Source organism: Ochlerotatus camptorhynchus, unplaced genomic scaffold (assembly GCF_037179485.1).
Source record: "Ochlerotatus camptorhynchus isolate MF236.1 unplaced genomic scaffold, CSIRO-AGI_Acam_v1.1 ptg000350l, whole genome shotgun sequence".
In the NCBI taxonomy this organism is placed as follows: domain Eukaryota; kingdom Metazoa; phylum Arthropoda; class Insecta; order Diptera; family Culicidae; genus Ochlerotatus; species Ochlerotatus camptorhynchus.
Window position 1 is genome coordinate 79,147 of NW_027040838.1, and position 19,790 is coordinate 98,936.

At 48.3% G+C, this 19,790-nt stretch overlaps 1 protein-coding gene across 1 annotated transcript in view; it reads right to left on the reverse strand.

Moving 5' to 3' along the window:
• The window catches only part of LOC135709112 (uncharacterized), a 494,499-nt gene that overhangs the window by 13,857 nt on the left and 460,852 nt on the right, over positions 1 to 19,790 (reverse strand). The window contains exons 6-8 of the mRNA XM_065231310.1: positions 5,643 to 8,669; positions 5,394 to 5,584; positions 5,033 to 5,332 (exon numbers count right to left, since the gene is read on the reverse strand). Of these exons, the coding sequence (XP_065087382.1) occupies positions 5,033 to 5,332; positions 5,394 to 5,584; positions 5,643 to 8,669 (3,518 nt within the window). The remainder of the gene's footprint in view (positions 1 to 5,032; positions 5,333 to 5,393; positions 5,585 to 5,642; positions 8,670 to 19,790) is intronic.

The following is a 19,790-nucleotide window of genomic DNA, read 5'->3' on the forward strand; positions in this document are numbered from 1 at the left end:
AAATTCGAAAGAGTTCGGAACTGTGGCACCGACGGTTCGGCAATCTGAACGAGAATAGTCTAAAGCAGTTGGTTCAGTATGGCATGGTATCGGGAATGAACATTACCATAGCGAGTGACAATCGGGACATGATTGTATGCGATTTGTGCGTCGTTAGTAAGTAGAAGAGAAAACCGTTATCTGCGTCCGCTGGTAACCGGTCGTCGCGTGTACTTGAACTCATACATACGGACGTGTACGGTCCTGTTACGCCAATAGGGCTGTCGGGAGTGAAATACTTTGTCACTTTTACGGACGATTGGAGCCACTTCACTGTGGTTTATTTAATGCGGTCGAAAGAACAGGTGGTGGACAATTTGAATAGTACGAGGCCTGGGTTACCGCGAAGTTCGGTCCGAAGATTTATCGTCTAAGGTGTGACAACGGTGGAGAGTATTAAAACAAGCGGTTCCTGAATGTTTACCGAGGCAAAGGAATTCAAGTCGAGTGGACCGTTCCGTACACGCCACAACAGAATGGCGTGAGCGAGCGGTTGAACCGGACGCTCGTCGAGAAAGTCCGGGCGATGTTGGAGGATTCAGGTGTCGAAAAGAGGTTCTGGGGGCAAGCTGTGTTGACAGCGGCCTACCTCACTAACAGAAGCCCCACTAGTGCGCTGAGCATGAGCCCCATTCGAGCGGTGGAAGTCCTGAAAACCGGATGCATCCAAGGTAAGAGTTTTCGGTAGCAAGGTTTTCGTTCATGTTCCGGATGAACTGCGACGGAAGCTAGACGCGGAAGCCTGGAGAGTGGTTATTATTGTAAACCAAATACAGCCAGAATGGGTACCGAGTTTGGAATCTCGTGAAGAAGCAGATTGTAGTTGCGCGTGATGTCGATTTTGTTGAAGGCAACCTGGTGGAGTTTATCCGCGTTTCTGCAGGCGGTGATGAAGATGACGAAGTCAGCGAACCCGGAAAAGGGTACATCCGACGGAAATTTCGAATGTTTCGAGGAAGAGGAAGAGTTTGAGGAACAAGTTACCGAGTCTGAGCCAGAGGAAGCTGAGAGCGAGCCACATGGTAGACCTCAGCGGAACCGGTGTGCCCCTGCGTGGCATCCGGATTTCGAAATGGAGTACGCAAGTTTTGCGTTGAGCTCGGTCAACTACGTTGATCAAATTCCAGGGACAATCGCTGAGCTGCAGGAGCGTGATGACTGGAAGCATTGGAAAGCTGCAATAGAAGACGAGCTGAATTCGTTGAAGCGTAACAACACCTGGACGCTTGTTGAGAAACCGCAAGGACGTTCGGTGATCTCGGGCAAGTGGGTATTTCGTGTAAATCACGGTGAATCTGGCGGATGCATGAAGTACAAAGCAAGACTGGTCGCTAGAGGTTTTAGCCAAAACCGAGGTTTTAATTATGGTGATACTCTCCTGTGGCGAAGATGGATATTTTGCGAACGGTTCTGGCGTTGGCGAACCAAAGCGGAATGCACATCCATCCGAACGCGTTTTTGAACGGCGAGCTTAAGGTGGAAATTTTCAACCAGACGGGTTTGAGCAGGCGAGTGGACTTGTTTGTCGGCTGAACCGGGCGCTTTACGGCCTGAAACAAGCGTCGCGGGCATGGAATGAGAAGTTTCATCGTTTCGGCGAGCAGTTGTCTTTCGTTCGCAGTGCCAACGATCAATGCCTCTACACATTTGGCTCTGGAAAGGAGCAAGTAATTCTAGTGCTATATGTCGACGATATCTTGATCGTGAGTCCCTCACTGAAGCTTCTACAGATGGTACAGAAAAAAATGTCGAAGCAGTTTGAAATGACGGATGCTGGTGAAGTCAAGCAGTTCTTAGGCATGATGATCGACAGGGACCGTGAAGCTGGTGTGCTGAAGATAAGTCAACGGAACTATATGGAGGGTTTACTAAAGCGTTTCGGGATGAAGGAATGCAAGCCATGGTCGACGCCGATTGAACATCGCTTGAAGTTGAGTAAGGGAGACGAGAGACAGAAGACAGTCAATCCGTATCGGGAGCTGGTTGGCTGTTTGATTTATGCTTCACTCACTACTAGACTGGATCTGTCGGCGGCTATCAACTATTTCAGCCAATTCCAATCGTGTCCCAACGATGAGCACTGGAACTATTTGAAGCAAATATTGCGGTACGTCCAAGGAACGCTGGATGTTGAATTGGTTTACCGGAGGCAGCCAAACGTACAGTTATCGGAAGTATTCTCCGATGCAGATTGGGCTAACAATAACCTAGACCGGCGATCTGTAACAGGATGTGTTTGTAAGGTGTACGAATGCACCGTGAGCTGGATCACGCGCAAACGGTTGCCTTATCGTCCACCGAAGCAGAATTGGCAGCGTTATGTACAGCCACGTGTCAGGTCGTATGGATGAAGAGAATACTTGGAGATCTTGGATGTTCAATCGAAAGTTCCATACATGTTTTCGAGGACAATCAGTCCACCATTCGCATCGCTGAGGACTCAAAGGACTACGGTCGACTCAAGTGCATTCTTCGGACCAAGAAGCGGACATCATGACGAAGAGTCTACCGGTCACCGTCTTCAGAGGTCTCCTCACCATGTTTGGACTGGAGACTACCGTGGTTAAGCAGGGGTGTTAAGTGTGTAACCACAGTACCCTAATTGCCCCTATTTTTGATACGCCCGTGTGAGTATTTATACTGCGTCAATCAAGAAATGTAAACAAAAAGTAAAAACACGTTTTCAATAAAAGTTCAATTCGTTTTTCCTTAATTCGCTAGTTTTCTTGGTTTATTTCCTCCTGGTTTATCCGAAACCACTTCAGGTTATGGGCCCAGTCGTGCTTTAACGGAATAGTCTCGGAAGTGCAGTGTTTTTTTTTTCGTTATGCAGGAGGAAAAATTCGATCGTGTTTTTTGTTGCCGCTTTTCGATTGCTTGAACTTCGCTGCCTGGAAGTTCATGATGGATTCTTCTGGAAGAGCACGAGCTCGTGGAATGCATCCAGACGTATGCAGCGGAAGTTGAGGAGCTGATTGTCCTAGTTTATCCGAAACCACTTCAAATAGAACTGCCTTAAAGTTCTTTCGAAGTTTTCGTACATTTCCCTGATGATCACGCAACTTTCTTCAAAATCTCCCTGAACTTCTCTGAACTTCCCTAAAGTTCCCTCAATTTTCCTGGGGATCATGGATCTTCTCTGTAGTCTCTGAAATTTTTCTGAAATTCTAAGAAGTTCCTGAAGCTTTAAAAATTTCTCGAAACTTCTTCTTATTGTTTGTCTTCTTCTTTTCCTTTATTTAACGTCGATTGCCATCCATTGACGGCAATCTAATGTGTAGGAAGGCAGCTTCCACACCTGCGTAGGATATCGCACCCATTCAACACACATGGGCCGGGACCAACGGCTTTACTTCCCTTCCGAAGGAAGACGTGACCAGAGATTTTTATGCCTCAGAAAAATCCCACCGACCTCGACTGGGATTGAACCCAGACCCATTGGGGTGTTAGAAAGCAGTCACGCTTACCTCTACACCACCGGCGCCGGCTTATTGTTTGTAATTTTCCTGAAGCTACTGGAACTCTCTAGGGTTTCCTGATCTTCTCTGAAGTACTCGAAAGTTCTCTAAAATTCTTCCGATTCTCCTGAAGCTCTTGTTACTGCCTTGAATGCAATAGAACTATCCAAAGAATCCCTATTCAGAAATTTCAGGAAACATCTGGGAGCCTCAGGGAAGCTTGGGAACTTCAGGGAAGTCTGTAATCTCCAGAAATTGTACTATATCGAAGAAAGTCTGCGATCTTCATGGAAATTGGCGATTCTATGGGAAGTCCGCGAATCTTTGGGAAATTCTGTGAACTTCAAAAGTATTCTGCCAAATGCCAGTGAAGTCGGTCACCTTCAGGAAAATTCGGCAAACTTCAGAACTTCTGGAAAGTTTTAAAAATTTCATGAACTCTTGGAAAATTCTACATATTTCTGGAAAGTTCAGCAAAATTTTTGGGAAATTCGGCAAACTTTACGAAAATTCTGCATATTTCAGGAAAAATCAGGGAACTTCAGGGAAGTTTGTGGCATTCAAGTTTACCTAATCCAAGAAAGTATGCGAATTTGTAGAAAATTCTGTGAATTATAAAAATATTCCGCCAACTTCAGTAAAGGCGACGAACCTTATGGAAATTCTGAGAACTTCAGTGAAGTCTGCTTCCACAAAAAAAATTCTGCGAACTTAAGCAGATTTCTGCAAGTAACAGGAAAGTCTGCGAACTTGAAAAAAAATCTTTAAAATAATACCGGATCAACCTTTAAAAAAAATCTACTTCAGCAAACAGACTTTTTTTTTCCTTTATTATAGAGATTTTTAGCCATAGGCTAGTTCATCTCTTAAGCAAACAGACTGATTACCGGAATGTATCGAAATTATCGAGAAATGTAGAGTATTCATGGGGTATTCATTCGTTTCTATCAAAATGAGTAAGGTTTACTCAGTTGCCAAATGTCATCATCTTAGTAACCGTTAGCCAGCTTCCTCCTTAGGCACGTTTACTCAAATTTGAGTAAAAGCATCTGGGTAAATTCCCTTTTGGCTGGACTGAGTGATTTTCGACTCAAAAATGAGTAGCTTGAAAATAGCGTGCAGACGTCATTTTGATTGGAAGTGTCGTTTTCGAGTTATGATTTGTTTGATAATATCGAATACGCCATTTTGATGGTCGCATGGCCAAAATGGTCGAATTGTAGTTAAAATGTGAATGATCGATTGAACTGCTCAATCAATGGTAGTTTCGAGGACGGATATTTGCAGTGAAGGTCCACACGGAAGCGTAACGGCAGCGGCAAGGTTTGACAGTTGTCACAAATGACGTCAAGATGTCCAACCGAATTACTTTTAACTAGTTTTAACTAGTTTTAACTAGTTTCTTAACTTACTAGCTACCGCTGCCGTTCCGCTTCCGCTATCATTCCGTTCGGGCCTTGTGTGCTGTTCAACGGATCCCTCATAAGCGCCGATCTGTCAAGGAACTTCCCCACCCAATTTCATCGCCCACTCACCTGATGTCGATCTCCATTCCCCGGATGTCGGCGCAGTACGTCCCGAGCGCCGCAATCTGTTCCTCGTTCATGCCGGCCATGGTAAGGCCCAGCCACCGCAGCTGCGGTAGCGAAGCGAGCAGGGCATGCATAAACTGCGACTCGATCCGTTGCTTCTTCGGCCGGTCCAGCACGATGATCCCGTCAACCTTGACGTGGCTCATCGGGCTGGATTTGAACAGTTTGGAAACGGCCTTCAGCGTCCGATTCACATCGTCCAGGTGCACGATCCAGTTGCAGATTTTCAGGGTGTTGAGCGAACTGTGGGAAAATCATGTTCAAATGGGATCTTAACGATTGAAGAAACGGTATTTTTACAGACCTAAAGTGAGCGTTGAGCGTGGAGAAGAAACCGATAATATCCTTATCGGACAGAATCGACGGGTTGGACGTGTTGCTGCCGAGACCGGTGCGCGCAGGCCCCGACAGATCCAGCTCCCGTAGATTCACGAAACCGGTCAGATAGGGTAACATGTGGGGTCCCTTCAGCGAGACGTGATCGGAGAAGATAATCTGTGAATAACAAAACCATTGCAAACTACTCACAATCAGACTATGCCATAGCAATTACCTGAGCCCCCGCCATCTTGAGGTTCACGACCGAGCGGCACTCGTACGCACTGCTCGGCATCTGGACGTCGCTCTTAAACATCGATATATTGAGCCGACAGTTGTTGAGGCCGAGCTCGCGGATCGAGGTCAGCGACAGGAAGCCCCGTACCGATGCGAGCGTACTGACGTTCTCTATCCTGAAACTCCAGCCATCTAAGCTAAGCAGTCGTAGCGTGATGCAACTACCCAAGGCACGTGCTGACATTCCGACGGCGGCATCCTCCAGGGCGATTCGGGGCGATCCAAGGCTGAGCATCTGCAGGCTAGGTGACTCGCTGGCACCCAGCACCGTGGGCAGGATCTCGCTGAGGCGAGAGGCGCCTTCCAGTTTGATCGAATGGAGATTAGTGGATACACGAACCGTTTCCCCCAGGCACATGGAGTCCTCGAGCGAAAGTTGAGCTTTGCTGAGGTCCAGCCCATGGAGTCGGGAGTAGGAGTCCCGTGCCGCCAGAAGCAGTTCGTGAAGTGTACCGGAGTTGTGAGGACCGCCGTCGCAAGCTGGAGTAGGATACCAAGTTCGGGAGATGACCGAGTCCGTGCTTCGTTTATCCGGTGGTCCTTCCATGGGTTGACGTGGTAGTGTGGCTGAGCGGCCCATGTTTGAGGTGGAGTTCAGTACTCCTCGGGGCAGTGATGAGAAGATTCCGGTTGGATAGGATCGAGGCGATGGCGCTCCGGTTAGAGAAGATTGTTTGATAAGGCCGGAGTTTCCGGAGCTGCTACCGGAACCGGAACCCATGCTGACGCCACTAGAGGACGGTGGATCGTCGCGAGCTCCCCAACTGGAGGCTAGTGCTAGATAGGACAGAGGCCGGGCATTCAGGAGACTGGCCAGAGCGCCTACGGCTCCACGTTCGCAACGGAGATGCGGGAAGGACAGTCTTGTGACGTGAGGGCATTTCTCGAGCATTGAGCAGATTTGAACCAGTTGCGAAGTGCAAAGACCTAGATCGAGGATCAAGTTGCTGAGTTTCGGTTGTCGAGGGATCGCTCTGCAAAGACCCGTCACTACGGACTGCAGCTTCAGTATGGGAGGATCTTCTTCCAGCAGTGTCAGAATAACTTCGAAGCTCTCCAGTCTTGGTTTCAGTACGGTTTTGGATATGCATGTCGCTAGGTAGTTGATGTCCGAGTCTCGAACTTCGTTTTCGATCAGCGAAGTTATTCGAAGTGTTGTGACACTTTCGTTCTTGGACAGCGCATCGAGGAAGATGTCCATGACGTTCCGTGACTCGAGGAGCATGTTCTTCTCGATCTGGTAGACTAGTTCCAGGTTTTTGAGCGTGCAGGTTGGACTCTTGAGTGCCAGACCCCAACCTTGCAGTTCAGAGGCTGTGGATTTGATTTGCACCCAGATGGGTTTCGCCTCTAGTGGAGGTATCGGAGGGGACTTGGATATTCCAAGGATTTCGCAAAGGGCAGTGAGGTTGGACTCGGTTTCACCGCCGGCCACGGCTAGGGAGAATATGGTTTGTGGGCTTAACCAGAGCGGAGTAAGTTTGGAGAGCAATAGGTGAGCTCGCGAGCCGAGGAGAGACATGGCATAGGTTAGCACTTTGAGGATTTCCGGTTCGACTTCGTCGCCGATGGCTAGACCGGCAACTTCAGCGGCGAGCAGGCCCGGTCGACTAGCTAGCGATACGATGTAGTTGGCCGCAAGGAATTCAGCAATCCCTGGACAAATGGTGGTATAATTGAATTCGGATTTTCTCCGCGCTGTTCGCCCGAAGACCGGTGCCTTGTCCAAGCATCCGATGATGTTGGTTTCCGGAGACGAACAGTACATTTTAAGCTCAGCTGAACTGACCGTCGATCGCTTGGTCTTCAGGCAGAAAAGAGCCAACCTGCCGAGCTCGGTGACTTGCGTGTGCGAAGAGTTGGTAGCTACGCAGTTGAATACGGAAGCGATAACGTCAATTTCGTCCGTAGGTAGATCGCCTGCATTGGCCGCGTAGATCGCCGAGATGGCTAGACAGCCCAACGAAGTCCTCGCTATGTTCCGTAGATGTCTACAGTCTTGAACACAATCGATTAGTCTCGTAGGAGCACCCCATTGACCGCCGCCTAGCAAGGAAACCGATCGACCCCAGGTGATTCCTTCGAAGGTGACGTGACGCTGCATCAATGGCAACAGCTCTGCGCAGGACGACGTCACGCTGATCAGTATGACCCTAGCCTCGGGGAACAGTCTTCCCTCTAGCAAATCCGTCACGTCCTTCTGGACGGATTTGTTCTGCCTGGATTTACTCTGCACATCGTAGCCGTCCAGTACGACCAGCAGTTTGCTCTTCAACGACTCCAGCGAGTTCCACGCGGCATTGAAACCCCCAAATCCGGATGCAAACGGATTCTGCGTACCCCGAGGTAATAGTTCTTTCGCTACATAACTGGCTAACGATCCCTTGATTTCGTTTAACGGTATAAAAAGTGCTAACGCTACGGGTTGACCTCGCGGAGGCCATGGCGGTTCCCGGCTCCAGCCGTGCAGTATCCGGAGGGCCAGTGCGCTACGCGTAACCCACGGAGGGCACTCGATCAGTACCCGCCGGGGCGCTTCCAGGAAGGGTCCATCCTTGGTCTGAACGGCGGCCAGGATCTGATCGACCGAGATGCACTCGTTCAGACCGTGCGAATGGATGTGCAGTCTTAGTTCTGGCTCCAGCCGGGCTGGACAGAGCAGCCCCGGCGCGACCGGCTGGACCCACGTCGGCAGGACCGGCTCCTTGAGGGCTAGCTCGGTGTAGAGATTCCGGAGGCATCGGGCCAGGCGGGCCTGCGGGTCCCGCCGGTTGTTGTCGGTCAGGCATGCCGGCGGACCGGGTGGCGATGGACACTCGAGCGATACGTACGATCCGGACAGTTCGTACTCGGTCCGGTACGAGGTTGGTGTTGTGATCTGGTGGTGGTGGGGGTGCTGCTGCTGTTGTTGTTGTTGTTGTTGTTGTTGTTGTTGTTGTTGTTGGTTCGTCTTGGTGGGATAGCACTGCAGAGGGGGAGAAAGAGAATGAAGAGAAGGATAATTATTCAAGCTTCGCAGTTTTGTATTGGCAACTGACATTTCAATGTCAATGGATTCAGTAAATAAGTAATCCCTAGAATGTCTAGGATCCTGAAATTGGTTTGATTTTGTGTTGGAAATTCAATGTTTAGTGTTCTGGAACAATCTGGTGTTTAGCAGCGAGTCATTTCCAGTGATGCCACATCTACAGATTTTTCTGGCATGGTGCAGATTTTTAGACAATTTTCGATACAGAAATCTGTATTACAGATTACAGATATTTTTTTGAAAAAAGTAAGAGGTTGTATCCAAGACACGACCGTAGATTTGACGTAGGATTACGTGCTCGGAATCAATATTTGGCGACTATGTTAGGGAAACCACTCTTTATGCAGGCAATCGGTGATAATTTTGATAAACATTTCAACAGTTGGACATTTGTGTAATTTTCATTAGTGACATATTGAAAATTGATAAAGTATTGATTTGAGCAGCTTCGTAGAAACATTAACAATCGATTGGCTTGTTAAGAATTAAAATCCATCCGCCATTGACAGTTATAAGTGGTCATAACCTGACTACTTTTCGTAACGCGGTCGATTTTGGTTTTTTTTTAAATTGAACCCCCAATATGTTGCCGAAAGACGTAATCCTACGTCAAAAATCTTCAGATTAATTTCGATTTTTGATGCTGACAATCAAGGGGTTGGTCAGAAGAGTGCAGTAGGCTCTGCCCGCGAACGGTTTGTTTTGTTTTCGCTGGCGCTGATTTCATCTGTTTTCCGCATATTTTAGAATTGTACCAAGTCAAAAAATATTAGTTTTCGCGTGTGGATAAGCGTAAATTAAAATCTATTACGTTTTAATGAGCTTTAAGTGATATTGTAATTAACGTGAATACTGGGACAATAATTTGTTTCGAGAAACTGTGTTGCTGTGGTGTCGGTTTTTGCCTCCCTCCCAAGAAAAGTTTTACCGGGGATTTTTTTTTCCTCTCTTGGTGCTGGCGTTCTGCCTTCTGGAGGATGCACGCGAATGAGGTGTTAGGCAGGAATTCGGTGCAAATGGAAAACTTCGCATGTGATTCAAAATGTTGTGTTAGGTTGAAAAAATAACGCGGAAGATTTTTTTGATTACCGCGAGTGAACAAACCGGTGTTTTTTTTCGGAGGCAGAATTTGGTGAGATCCATCTAATTATAAATCAATCATAAATGCATATTTCCATATATTACTAAATACGCGCCAGATTTTGAAACATCACATTTCGAAATCTGGAAGTGTTCTTGCAGTACCATTATTCATATGATAACGGTAGTGTTTACATGCCCTACCCTTGGCTAGTTTTTGCAACTTGCTGTTGGTTGGCGGGCTTAATTTCATGCTTTATAGTGGAGTGTTGGAGACGGTGGGTTTATGGTCGGCGTTGCTGGCTCACGCCGCGATAGAATGGCGTCATAGGCAGGCAATGAGGATTACTAAGCTCCCCCTCTCTGATAAACCACTGCATGAGGGAACCAAAGATCTAGTCTAGCAGTGATAGTATCACACTTGTTACTCCTTTTATTGAGAGCCGCGTCATAGTACGCTTACGTATAGGCACTGACGTTGGGTGTGATACTGGCGGGTTTTGCCGCAAATCACTCTTATTTTATTTATTTTTACGCAGATAGATTCATTTGGGTTTGTAAGGGAATTATACTATTGAAATATTTCAGAAAGTGCCCAACAGTGCTCCTTCTATTTGCGTGACAAGCTTTCATTGTTGTTTTCATTGTGGTATTACTCAGGGAACAATGTTAAAAACCATTTTGGTACATGGTATTGTAACTAATTTTATATGTGCTTCATTTTGATTTGGGATAAGTGTTTGAACTATGGCTCGGGATTTCCACTGTGGTGTGCTTCTATTGTGACATACCCATATGTATTTTTGTGGTGCGACATAGTGGAAACGTGAGAGCGTAATTGGAACATATACCCTATATAATTTAAAAATCAGCTAGGAAACTAACTTCAAAATGAAGCATTTTAGTCACATGAGGGTGTTACCTGGGTCGAACTAAGATTAATAAATAGGTATAGGCTTAAATCAAAAGTACTTGAAACACGTTTAATTTTAGATTACAAGCACAAGTGCAGGTACTTAATAAAGCATGGGTTATGATTGATTAGGTGAATTAGAGCTTTTAATAATTTATTAAATTAGACTAATGAGATATCATAATCATCAAATGAACTTAAATAAGAGACTTCAGAAAGTCTTATGACATTAAGTAGATTAACAAAAGAATTAGGATGCGGGGGGTCCGCTTAGGGAGGTAACTAACCTTTAAAGTTGTAGAATAAATCTTCTTATCTAGTCTTTAACTTGAAAACGCAGGCAGACCAATAGCATTAAGCAGATTGACAAGGAGAGGAATAGTTTAGGAAATAAGTAAAAGTAGAGGTATGTGACAATTAATACCTTTTAAACTTTTGGAGGTATTGTATTCCCCTGAGTTTGTTGTACTCTATTACTATATTATTCTCTCAAAACGCGAAATCTCTAGTATATACACTCCCGGAAATAAATATAAAGACACATAAAAAAGCATGGCGCCTACCAAATATAAGAATCAGAGGAATTCTAAACCATGTATTTTTGGAAGCCACATTATCATGCTACAATATCACCCATAGAAATGACCAATTGCATCATGTACGCAGGGGAAATAAATGGAAATGTGATTTTCTCCTTCGGAAATAAATATAAGGACGCCATACAAAAATGTATGGGAAATTGGTCATTTTCGAAACATTACTAAGCATGTCAACAATTCTTGTAGCACCAAAATAACCAAAGAGTTAGTTAAAGTAATAATTAAACTTAATTTCTGAAACGTTTTAAGCAGATCCAATCGAAGTTATCGAAAATTACAAAAAATCATTGGTTGATCAGCGATGATTAATTAGGTGATACATACATTTAGGCGTTTTCCGAGTTAGAATGTGTCTTCCATAATGCCAGTAGGGGTTAGATTGAACACACACACACACACACACACACACACACACACACACACACACACACACACACACACACACACACACACACACACACACACACACACACACACACACACACACACACACACACATACACACACACACACACACACACACACAGGGCTACAAATGGTGAGTTGACAACCTAGCTCTGGTTCTCACAAGTTCCTACCTCACGCCTCCCCGTGGTGTAGCCTGGGCAATGTTGTCCTTCTGACAATAGCAAAGTGAGGGGGTGCGACGCGAACACTGGCGCGGTAACCATAACACGGCGATAGAGGAAATGCTTCGTCAACCCGCAGGAGTGCCAACCGGCACATTAGGATCGACGCCAGTAAGATCCTTATTACGGCATACTGGATACGGCATGGAACTATGGACACGACACGGCACAATGGATTGGATACCACGCTACAGGGCTGACAGTCGTGCTATTCTGCTCCCTAAGTAAAGAAGGGTGACACCTTCTTGAAATGGCGAGTGGGCTAATAGTGCGGCTGCCCCCGTCCCGGTAAAACCTTGGCAGGCCTCCGGATACGTTCAAAACTCGTCACCAATTGGTGATTGGTGAGTAGTAGGCTCAGATGTAACATTCCTGACTTACGCCGATCTGGCTCTGAACACGGCCCCCATGAAGGACCGTGTCAACCCTAGCATGGCCTCCCTGCTTGCATAGATAACCATGGGATCACGATAGGAGACTACATACAACGAGTGGAGATAGCGGCCCGAAGGGGGGACCCATCAGAATGGATAAAATTGGAGAAAAAAACAAAAATGAAGAAAAAGAAAATACCAAAAAAAATATGAAGAACGACGGCAAGACGCCAGACAGTGAAAACGGAGGAGCAAACGTGTTCGCAAGGAGTGGGATATTACAGAGATCACCAGTGTCGAACCTGGGGGTCACTGCGAGTTCCAGCAGCAGCAGTAAGTTTCAAGAAGAGCAGCCAGGCGTTGGGCTAAGCCAGATATTCACACCAATATCCAGTAGTAGCAAATCCCAAGAACTGCAGCTCGGGAGAACCAAAATGACGGAGGTCAGGAGGAAGATCGATGATCTCTATGTGTTCGTGAAGGATAAAAACAACGTACACAAAGAGATCAAGCAACTTGTGACCGGTATCAAATCCGGCATAACAGTGGCAGATCGGGAATGTCAAGAGTGGAGAAAAAGGGCCGAAAATGCCGAAAAGGCTCTGCTGGAGGCCAAGGAGAGCATAAGACTGGCTCAAGCACATGAGACTCCGAAGGGACCCACAAATCCACGTCCTGAAAAGAGAGATAGGGACACGCCAGGAGATGAGGAGGAGCCCAAAAAACGCAGGGACGACGAGGAAGGCATCAAGGAGATGGGAGAAAATGGTGCGTGGCGTAAAGTCGAGAACCAGAAGGAGAGGAAGAAAAAACAGAAGGAAGATGAAGTGAGGAAGAAGGAAGAGGAAGCGAGGAGGAAGGAAGAAGAAGCGAGGAAGAAGGAAGAGAAGAAGAAGGAAGACAGGAAGAATAAGGAGAAGCCTAGGCCTCGTAGGGAGAGAAGCAAGGGTGACGCTCTGGTTGTTGAGGCGAAGGACAAAACGTCCTACGCAGCACTCCTCCGGAAAGTGAGAGAGGATCCGGAGTTGAAACAACTAGGCGAGAATGTGGTGAAAACCAGGCGAACCCAGAAAGGCGAGATGCTATTCGAGCTGAAAAGGGACCCTACGGTTAAGAGCTCAGCTTTTAAGGAGCTCGTCGAAAAATCTCTTGGCGAGACGGCGAACGTAAGAGCCTTATCCCAGGAGTCAGTGGTCGAGTGCAGGGATCTGGACGAGATCACAACAGAAGACGAGTTGAAAAGTGCGCTAAAGGTGCAATGCAACCTGGGAGACGTACCGATGGCAATTCGGTTGAGAAAGGCGTATGGTGGCACGCAGACGGCGTCGATACGACTTTCTTCGGACGCAGCTAACGAGCTGCTGAAGACTGGCCGAATCAAGGTTGGGTGGTCAGTGTGCCCGTTGAAAGCTATTCCTCGGGTATCTAAGAAAATGGAGAGATGCTACAAATGCATGGGCTTCGGTCACCAGGCGAGACACTGCAAAGGCCCTGACAGATCTGATCTGTGCAGGAAATGCGGAGAGAAGGGGCACGTTGCAAAAGACTGTACAAAGCAACCGAGGTGCATGCTCTGCAAAAAGGAGGACGGAAATGGCCATGTGACGGGAAGTTTCAGGTGCCCTGAGTTCAAGAAGGCGATGGTGGGCCAGCAATAATGAAGGTAACCCAAATAAATCTCAATCATTGTAACACAGCACAGCAACTGTTGTGGCAGTCAACAACGGAAACAAAGTGCGACGTTGCAATCATTGCAGAGCCATACCGAGTCCCTCTCGATAATGGTAACTGGGTGGCGGATAGAGCAGGAATGGCGGCCATACAAGTCATGGGCAGGTATCCCATACAACAAGTGGTGGCAAGCTCATATGAAGGTTTCGTGATCGCCAAAATCAATGGAATCTTTGTATGTAGTTGCTACGCACCCCCGAGATGGACAATTGAGCAGTTCCACCAGATGCTAGATGGGCTCACCGAAGAGCTCATTGGACGGAGACCCGTCGTCATCGCAGGAGACTTCAATGCTTGGGCAGTGGATTGGGGGAGCAGATGTACCAACGCAAGAGGGTATAGCCTGCTGGAAGCTCTGGCAAAGTTGAACGTCAGTCTGGCCAACGAAGGAACCATCAGCACCTTCCGCAAAGATGGTAGGGAATCCATTATCGACGTTTCTTTCTGCAGTACGTCGCTAATGGCAAATATGAACTGGACGGTGTGCGAGGAGTACACCCATAGTGACCATCAGGCGATCCGGTACAGTATCGGCGAACGAACACCGGTGGAAATGCGGAGGACGAAAGTAAGCGAGCGGAAGTGGAAGACGAAGGCATTCAATAAGGATCTCTTCATCGAAGCTCTAAGGGTAGACAACAGCGTCCCGGGCCTAAGTGCGAATGAGTTGACCGAATTATTAGCAAGGGCATGTGACACAACTATGCCGAGAAAACTGGAGCCAACGAACAGGCGGCGTCCAGCCTACTGGTGGAACGAGGAAATTAGCACCCTCCGTGCTACTTGTCTTCTAGCCAGAAGGCGTGCTCAGAGAGCAAGAACAGAAGCAGACAGAGAGGAGCGCAGGGTGGTGTTCCGAGAGGCCAGGGCTGCACTGAAACGAAAGATAAAGCTGAGCAAGTCAAATAGTTTCAAGGAGTTGTGCCGCGATGCCGATGCCAACCCCTGGGGCAACGTATACCGAGTTGCGATGGCGAAGATCAGAGGCCCAACGATGCCGGTTGAAATGTGTCACAACAAGCTGAAAGTCATCGTGGAGGGACTTTTCCCACAGCATGACCCAACGAACTGGCCACCTACACCATATGACGAGGTAGATGAAGACAACGTTGAACAAGTCTCCAACGAGGAACTCATAGCAGCAGCGAAAGGGTTGAAAGCGAATAAAGCTCCCGGCCCGGATGGAATTCCCAACGTGGCGTTGAAGGCGGCGATCCAGACGTTCCCGGACATGTTCAGGATGGTGCTGCAGAAATGTCTGGACGATGGTCAGTTCCCTGATAGGTGGAAGGTACAAAAGCTTGTGCTGTTGCAGAAGCCCGGAAAACCACCGGGGGATCCTGCATCGTATAGGCCAATATGCTTGCTGGATACTGTAGGAAAGCTCTTAGAGAGGATCATCCTCAACAGGCTGACGAAATGCACGGAGAGTGAACACGGATTGTCGGAGAGACAGTTTGGATTCCGGAAAGGGAGATCGACGGTGGATGCAATTCGGACAGTGATTGACAGAGCCGAGAAAGCTTCCAAACAGAAGCGGAGAGGAAATCGATACTGCGCCGTGATTACGATCGATGTCAAGAATGCATTCAATAGCGCCAGCTGGGAAGCCATCGCCAAGGCGCTCCATAGAATGAGGGTTCCAGGCTACCTCTGCAGGATTCTAAGTAGTTATTTCCAGAACCGGGTCCTTGTCTACGTGACAGACACGGGGCAGAAATCGCTTAGAATCACGGCGGGGGTTCCCCAAGGCTCCATTCTAGGTCCTACGCTGTGGAACGGAATGTACAATGGCGTGCTGACGCTCAAGCTGCCCAAAGGAGTTGAGATCGTTGGCTTTGCGGACGATGTCGTCTTGACGGTAACCGGTGAGACGCTGGAAGAAGTGGAAATGTTGGCGGCCGAGGCGATAGATACGATTGGTAACTGGATGCAAGGAGCGAAGCTGCAGATAGCCCACCACAAAACAGAAGTGATGTTGGTCAGTAACTGCAAAGCAGTGCAGCGGGCAGAGATTACCGTTGGAGAGCACACCATTGCTTCGAAGCGCATGCTTAAGTATCTGGGAGTGATGATCGACGACCGGCTAAACTTTAATAGCCACATCGAATATGCTTGCGAGAAGGCGACGAAGGTCATCAACGCAATAGCCAGAATCATGCCGAACAATTCTGGTCCAAGCAGCAGCAAGAGACGTCTTCTGGCTAGTGTTTCCTCATCAATACTAAGGTACGGAGGTCCAGCCTGGATTGAAGCGCTGAAAACGAAGCAGAACCAAAGGAAATTGAGCAGTACGTTCCGGCTCATGGCCATGCGAGTCGTGAGTGCGTACAGAACCATTTCGATGGAGGCAGTATGCGTTATCGCCGGTATGATCCCAATCGGCATCACCTTGGCGGAGGACTACGAGTGCTATATGACGAGAGAAACCAGAGGAGTACGAAAAATGGTGAGAACGGAGTCGATGGCTAAGTGGCAGCAGGAGTGGGATGCAGCAGAGAACGGTAGATGGACACACAGGCTAATACCGACTCTTTCGACCTGGGTGAACAGGAAGCATGGAGAAGTCAACTTCCACTTGACGCAGTTCCTGTCTGGTCATGGCTGCTTCAGGAAGTACCTGCATCGGTTCGGACACACAACGTCACCCTTCTGTCCGGAGTGTGGGAATGTGGAAGAATCACCAGAGCACGTGGTCTTCGAATGTCCTAGATTTGATGATGTGCGAGAGGATATGGTCGCCCTTAGCACGGAGAATGTCGTCGAAGAAATGTGTCGAGAGGAGGGCACCTTTAACGCCGTCAGCAGAGCAGTAACGCAGATCATGTCAGCGCTGCAGCGAAAATGGCGGGAAGACCAACTAGAAAGTAGTAATGTGCTCACACAAGTACGAATTGAAAGCCGAAGCCAGGAGAACTCTCCGTCAGAGTTGGCTGTATCCACCACCAGGGATAACCGAGTAGAACGTGACGCTGGGAGATAAATGGCTCACAAATTGGAGAGACGATCAGCGAACTGGAAGCGCCAATTAGCTGAGGTAAAGTGAGGTGCGTAATGCACGGCCCCCTCCGAAGTAATACGACAAGTGGTTCCGGAGGAAAAAGGGCAAGGCGTCAAAGGAGGTTTTAGTGCGGTAAGAATCCCACACACCGTGTCACCGCGACTGTGCGCCCAGTCGTCAAGCGGTGGCACGATGGCCTTTTTGAAGGTTTCCTCCTTGCCAAAAAAAAAAAAAAAAAAACACACACACACACACACACACACACACACACACACACACACACACACACACACACACACATACACACACACACACACACACACACACACACACACACACAGACACACACACACACACACACACACACACACATACTGGGTTGCGGATAGAGCTGGGATGGCAGCTATACAAGTTATGGGCAGATACCCCATTCAAGAAGTGGTTGCGAGCTCATATGAAGGCTTCGTCATCGCCAAAATCAACGGAATCTTCATGTGTAGTTGTTACGCACCCCCCACATGGACGATGGAGAAGTTCCACGAGATGCTGGATGGACTTACCGAAGAGCTGGTCGGACGACGACCGGTAGTCATCGGAGGAGACTTCAATGCTTGGGCAGTGGAGTGGGGAAGCAGGTGTTCCAATGCAAGAGGGCATAGTCTGCTGGAAGCTCTGGCAAAACTGGAAGTTATGCTGGCCAATAAAGGCACCAGCAGCACTTTTCGCAGAGATGGCCGAGAATCCATTATCGACGTTACTTTCTGCAGTCCGTCGCTGATGGTAAACATGGATTGGAGAGTGTGCGAAGGATATACCCATAGCGACCATCAGGCGATACGATATAGCATCGGCCAACGGAATACTGTGGCAGTACGGAGGACGAGAACTTTTGACCGAAAGTGGAAGACGAAAGCTTTCGACAAGGATTTGTTCGTTGAGGCACTTCGTGTGGACGGGAGTCCCGTAGATCTAAATGCGGACGAGCTGACAGAAACGTTAGTGAGAGCATGTGACACGACCATGCCGAGGAAACTGGAGCCAAATAACAGACGTCGTCCAGTCTACTGGTGGAACGAGGCACTTAGCACTCTCCGCGCTAGTTGTCTCAGAGCCAGAAGACGTGTTCAGAGAGCAAGAACGGAAGCAGACAGAGAGGAACGAAGAGAAGTGTTTCGAGCGGCCAGGGCCGCTTTTAAACGAGTGATAAAGCAGAGCAAGTCGAACTGTTTTAAGAAGCTGTGTCGAGACGCTGATGCCAACCCCTGGGGCGACGCATACCGAGTCGTGATGGCGAAGATCAGAGGTCCAACGATGCCCGCTGAAATGTGCCCAGAGAAGCTGAAAGTCTACGTGGAAGGACTTTTCCCGAAGCACGACCCAACAACCTGGCCACCTACACCGTACGGAGAAGGAGAGGGAGATAACGTCGAAGTCACCAACGAGGAGCTCGTAGCAGTGGCGAAACTATTTAAGGTGAAGAAAGCTCCCAGTCCGGATGGAATCCCCAACGTAGCGTTGAAAGCGGCGATCCAGTCATCCCCGGACATTTTCAGGATGGTGCTGCAGAAATGCCTGAACGAGGGTCAATTCCCTGACAGGTGGAAGATACAGAAGCTAGTGTTGCTGTCGAAACCAGAAAAACCGCCGGGGGATCCAGCATCGTACAGGCCTATATGCCTGCTGGATACACTCGGAAAACTCTTGGAGAGGATCATCCTAAACAGGCTGACGAAATACATGGAGAGTGAGCACGGATTGTCGGAGAGGCAGTTCGGATTCCGGGAAGGGAGATAGAGTGTGGATGCAATTCGGACAGTGGTCGAGAGAACTGAAAAGGCGTCCAAACAGAAGCGGAGAGGAGATCGATATTGCGCCGTGATAACGATCGACGTCAAGAATGCGTTCAACAGCGACAGCTGGGAGGCCATCGCCGAAGCACTGCATAGAATAAGGGTCCCTGACTACCTGTGCAGGATCCTGAGGAGTTATTTCCAGAACCGGGTTCTGGTCTACGAGACAGACATGGGACAGAGATCGATTAGGATTACAGCGGGAGTTCCACAAGGCTCCATTCTTGGTCCAACACTCTGGAACGGGATGTACAACGGCGTGCTAACGCTGAAACTGCCCAAAGGAGTTGAGATCGTTGGCTTTGCGGACGACGTCGTCTTGACGGTAACAGGCGAGACGCTGGAAGAGGTGGAAGTGTTGTCAACCGAGGTAATCGACATGATTGGAAACTGGATGAAAGGAGCTAAGCTGCAAATAGCCCACCACAAAACGGAAGTGTTATTGGTCAGTAACTGTAAAGCGGTACAGCGGGCAGAAATCACCGTCGGGGAGCACACCATAGCCTCGAAGCGTGTGTTAAAATACCTGGGAGTGATGATCGATGACCGGCTAAACTTCAACAGCCACGTCGAATATGCCTGTGAGAAGGCTTCGAAGGCCATCAACGCGATAGCTAGAATCATGCCGAACAACGCTGGTCCCAGCAGTAGCAAGAGTCGTCTTCTGGCCAGTGTGTCATCATCGATACTGAGATATGGAGGTCTAGCCTGGGTTCCAGCGCTGGAAACGAAGCAGAACCAAAGGAAACTGAGCATTACGTTCCGGCTCATGGCCATGCGAGTCGTGAGTGCGTACAGAACCATCTCGTCGGAAGCAGTATGCGTTATCGCCGGTATGATCCCTATCGGCATCACCCTGGCGGAGGACAGCGAGTGCTACA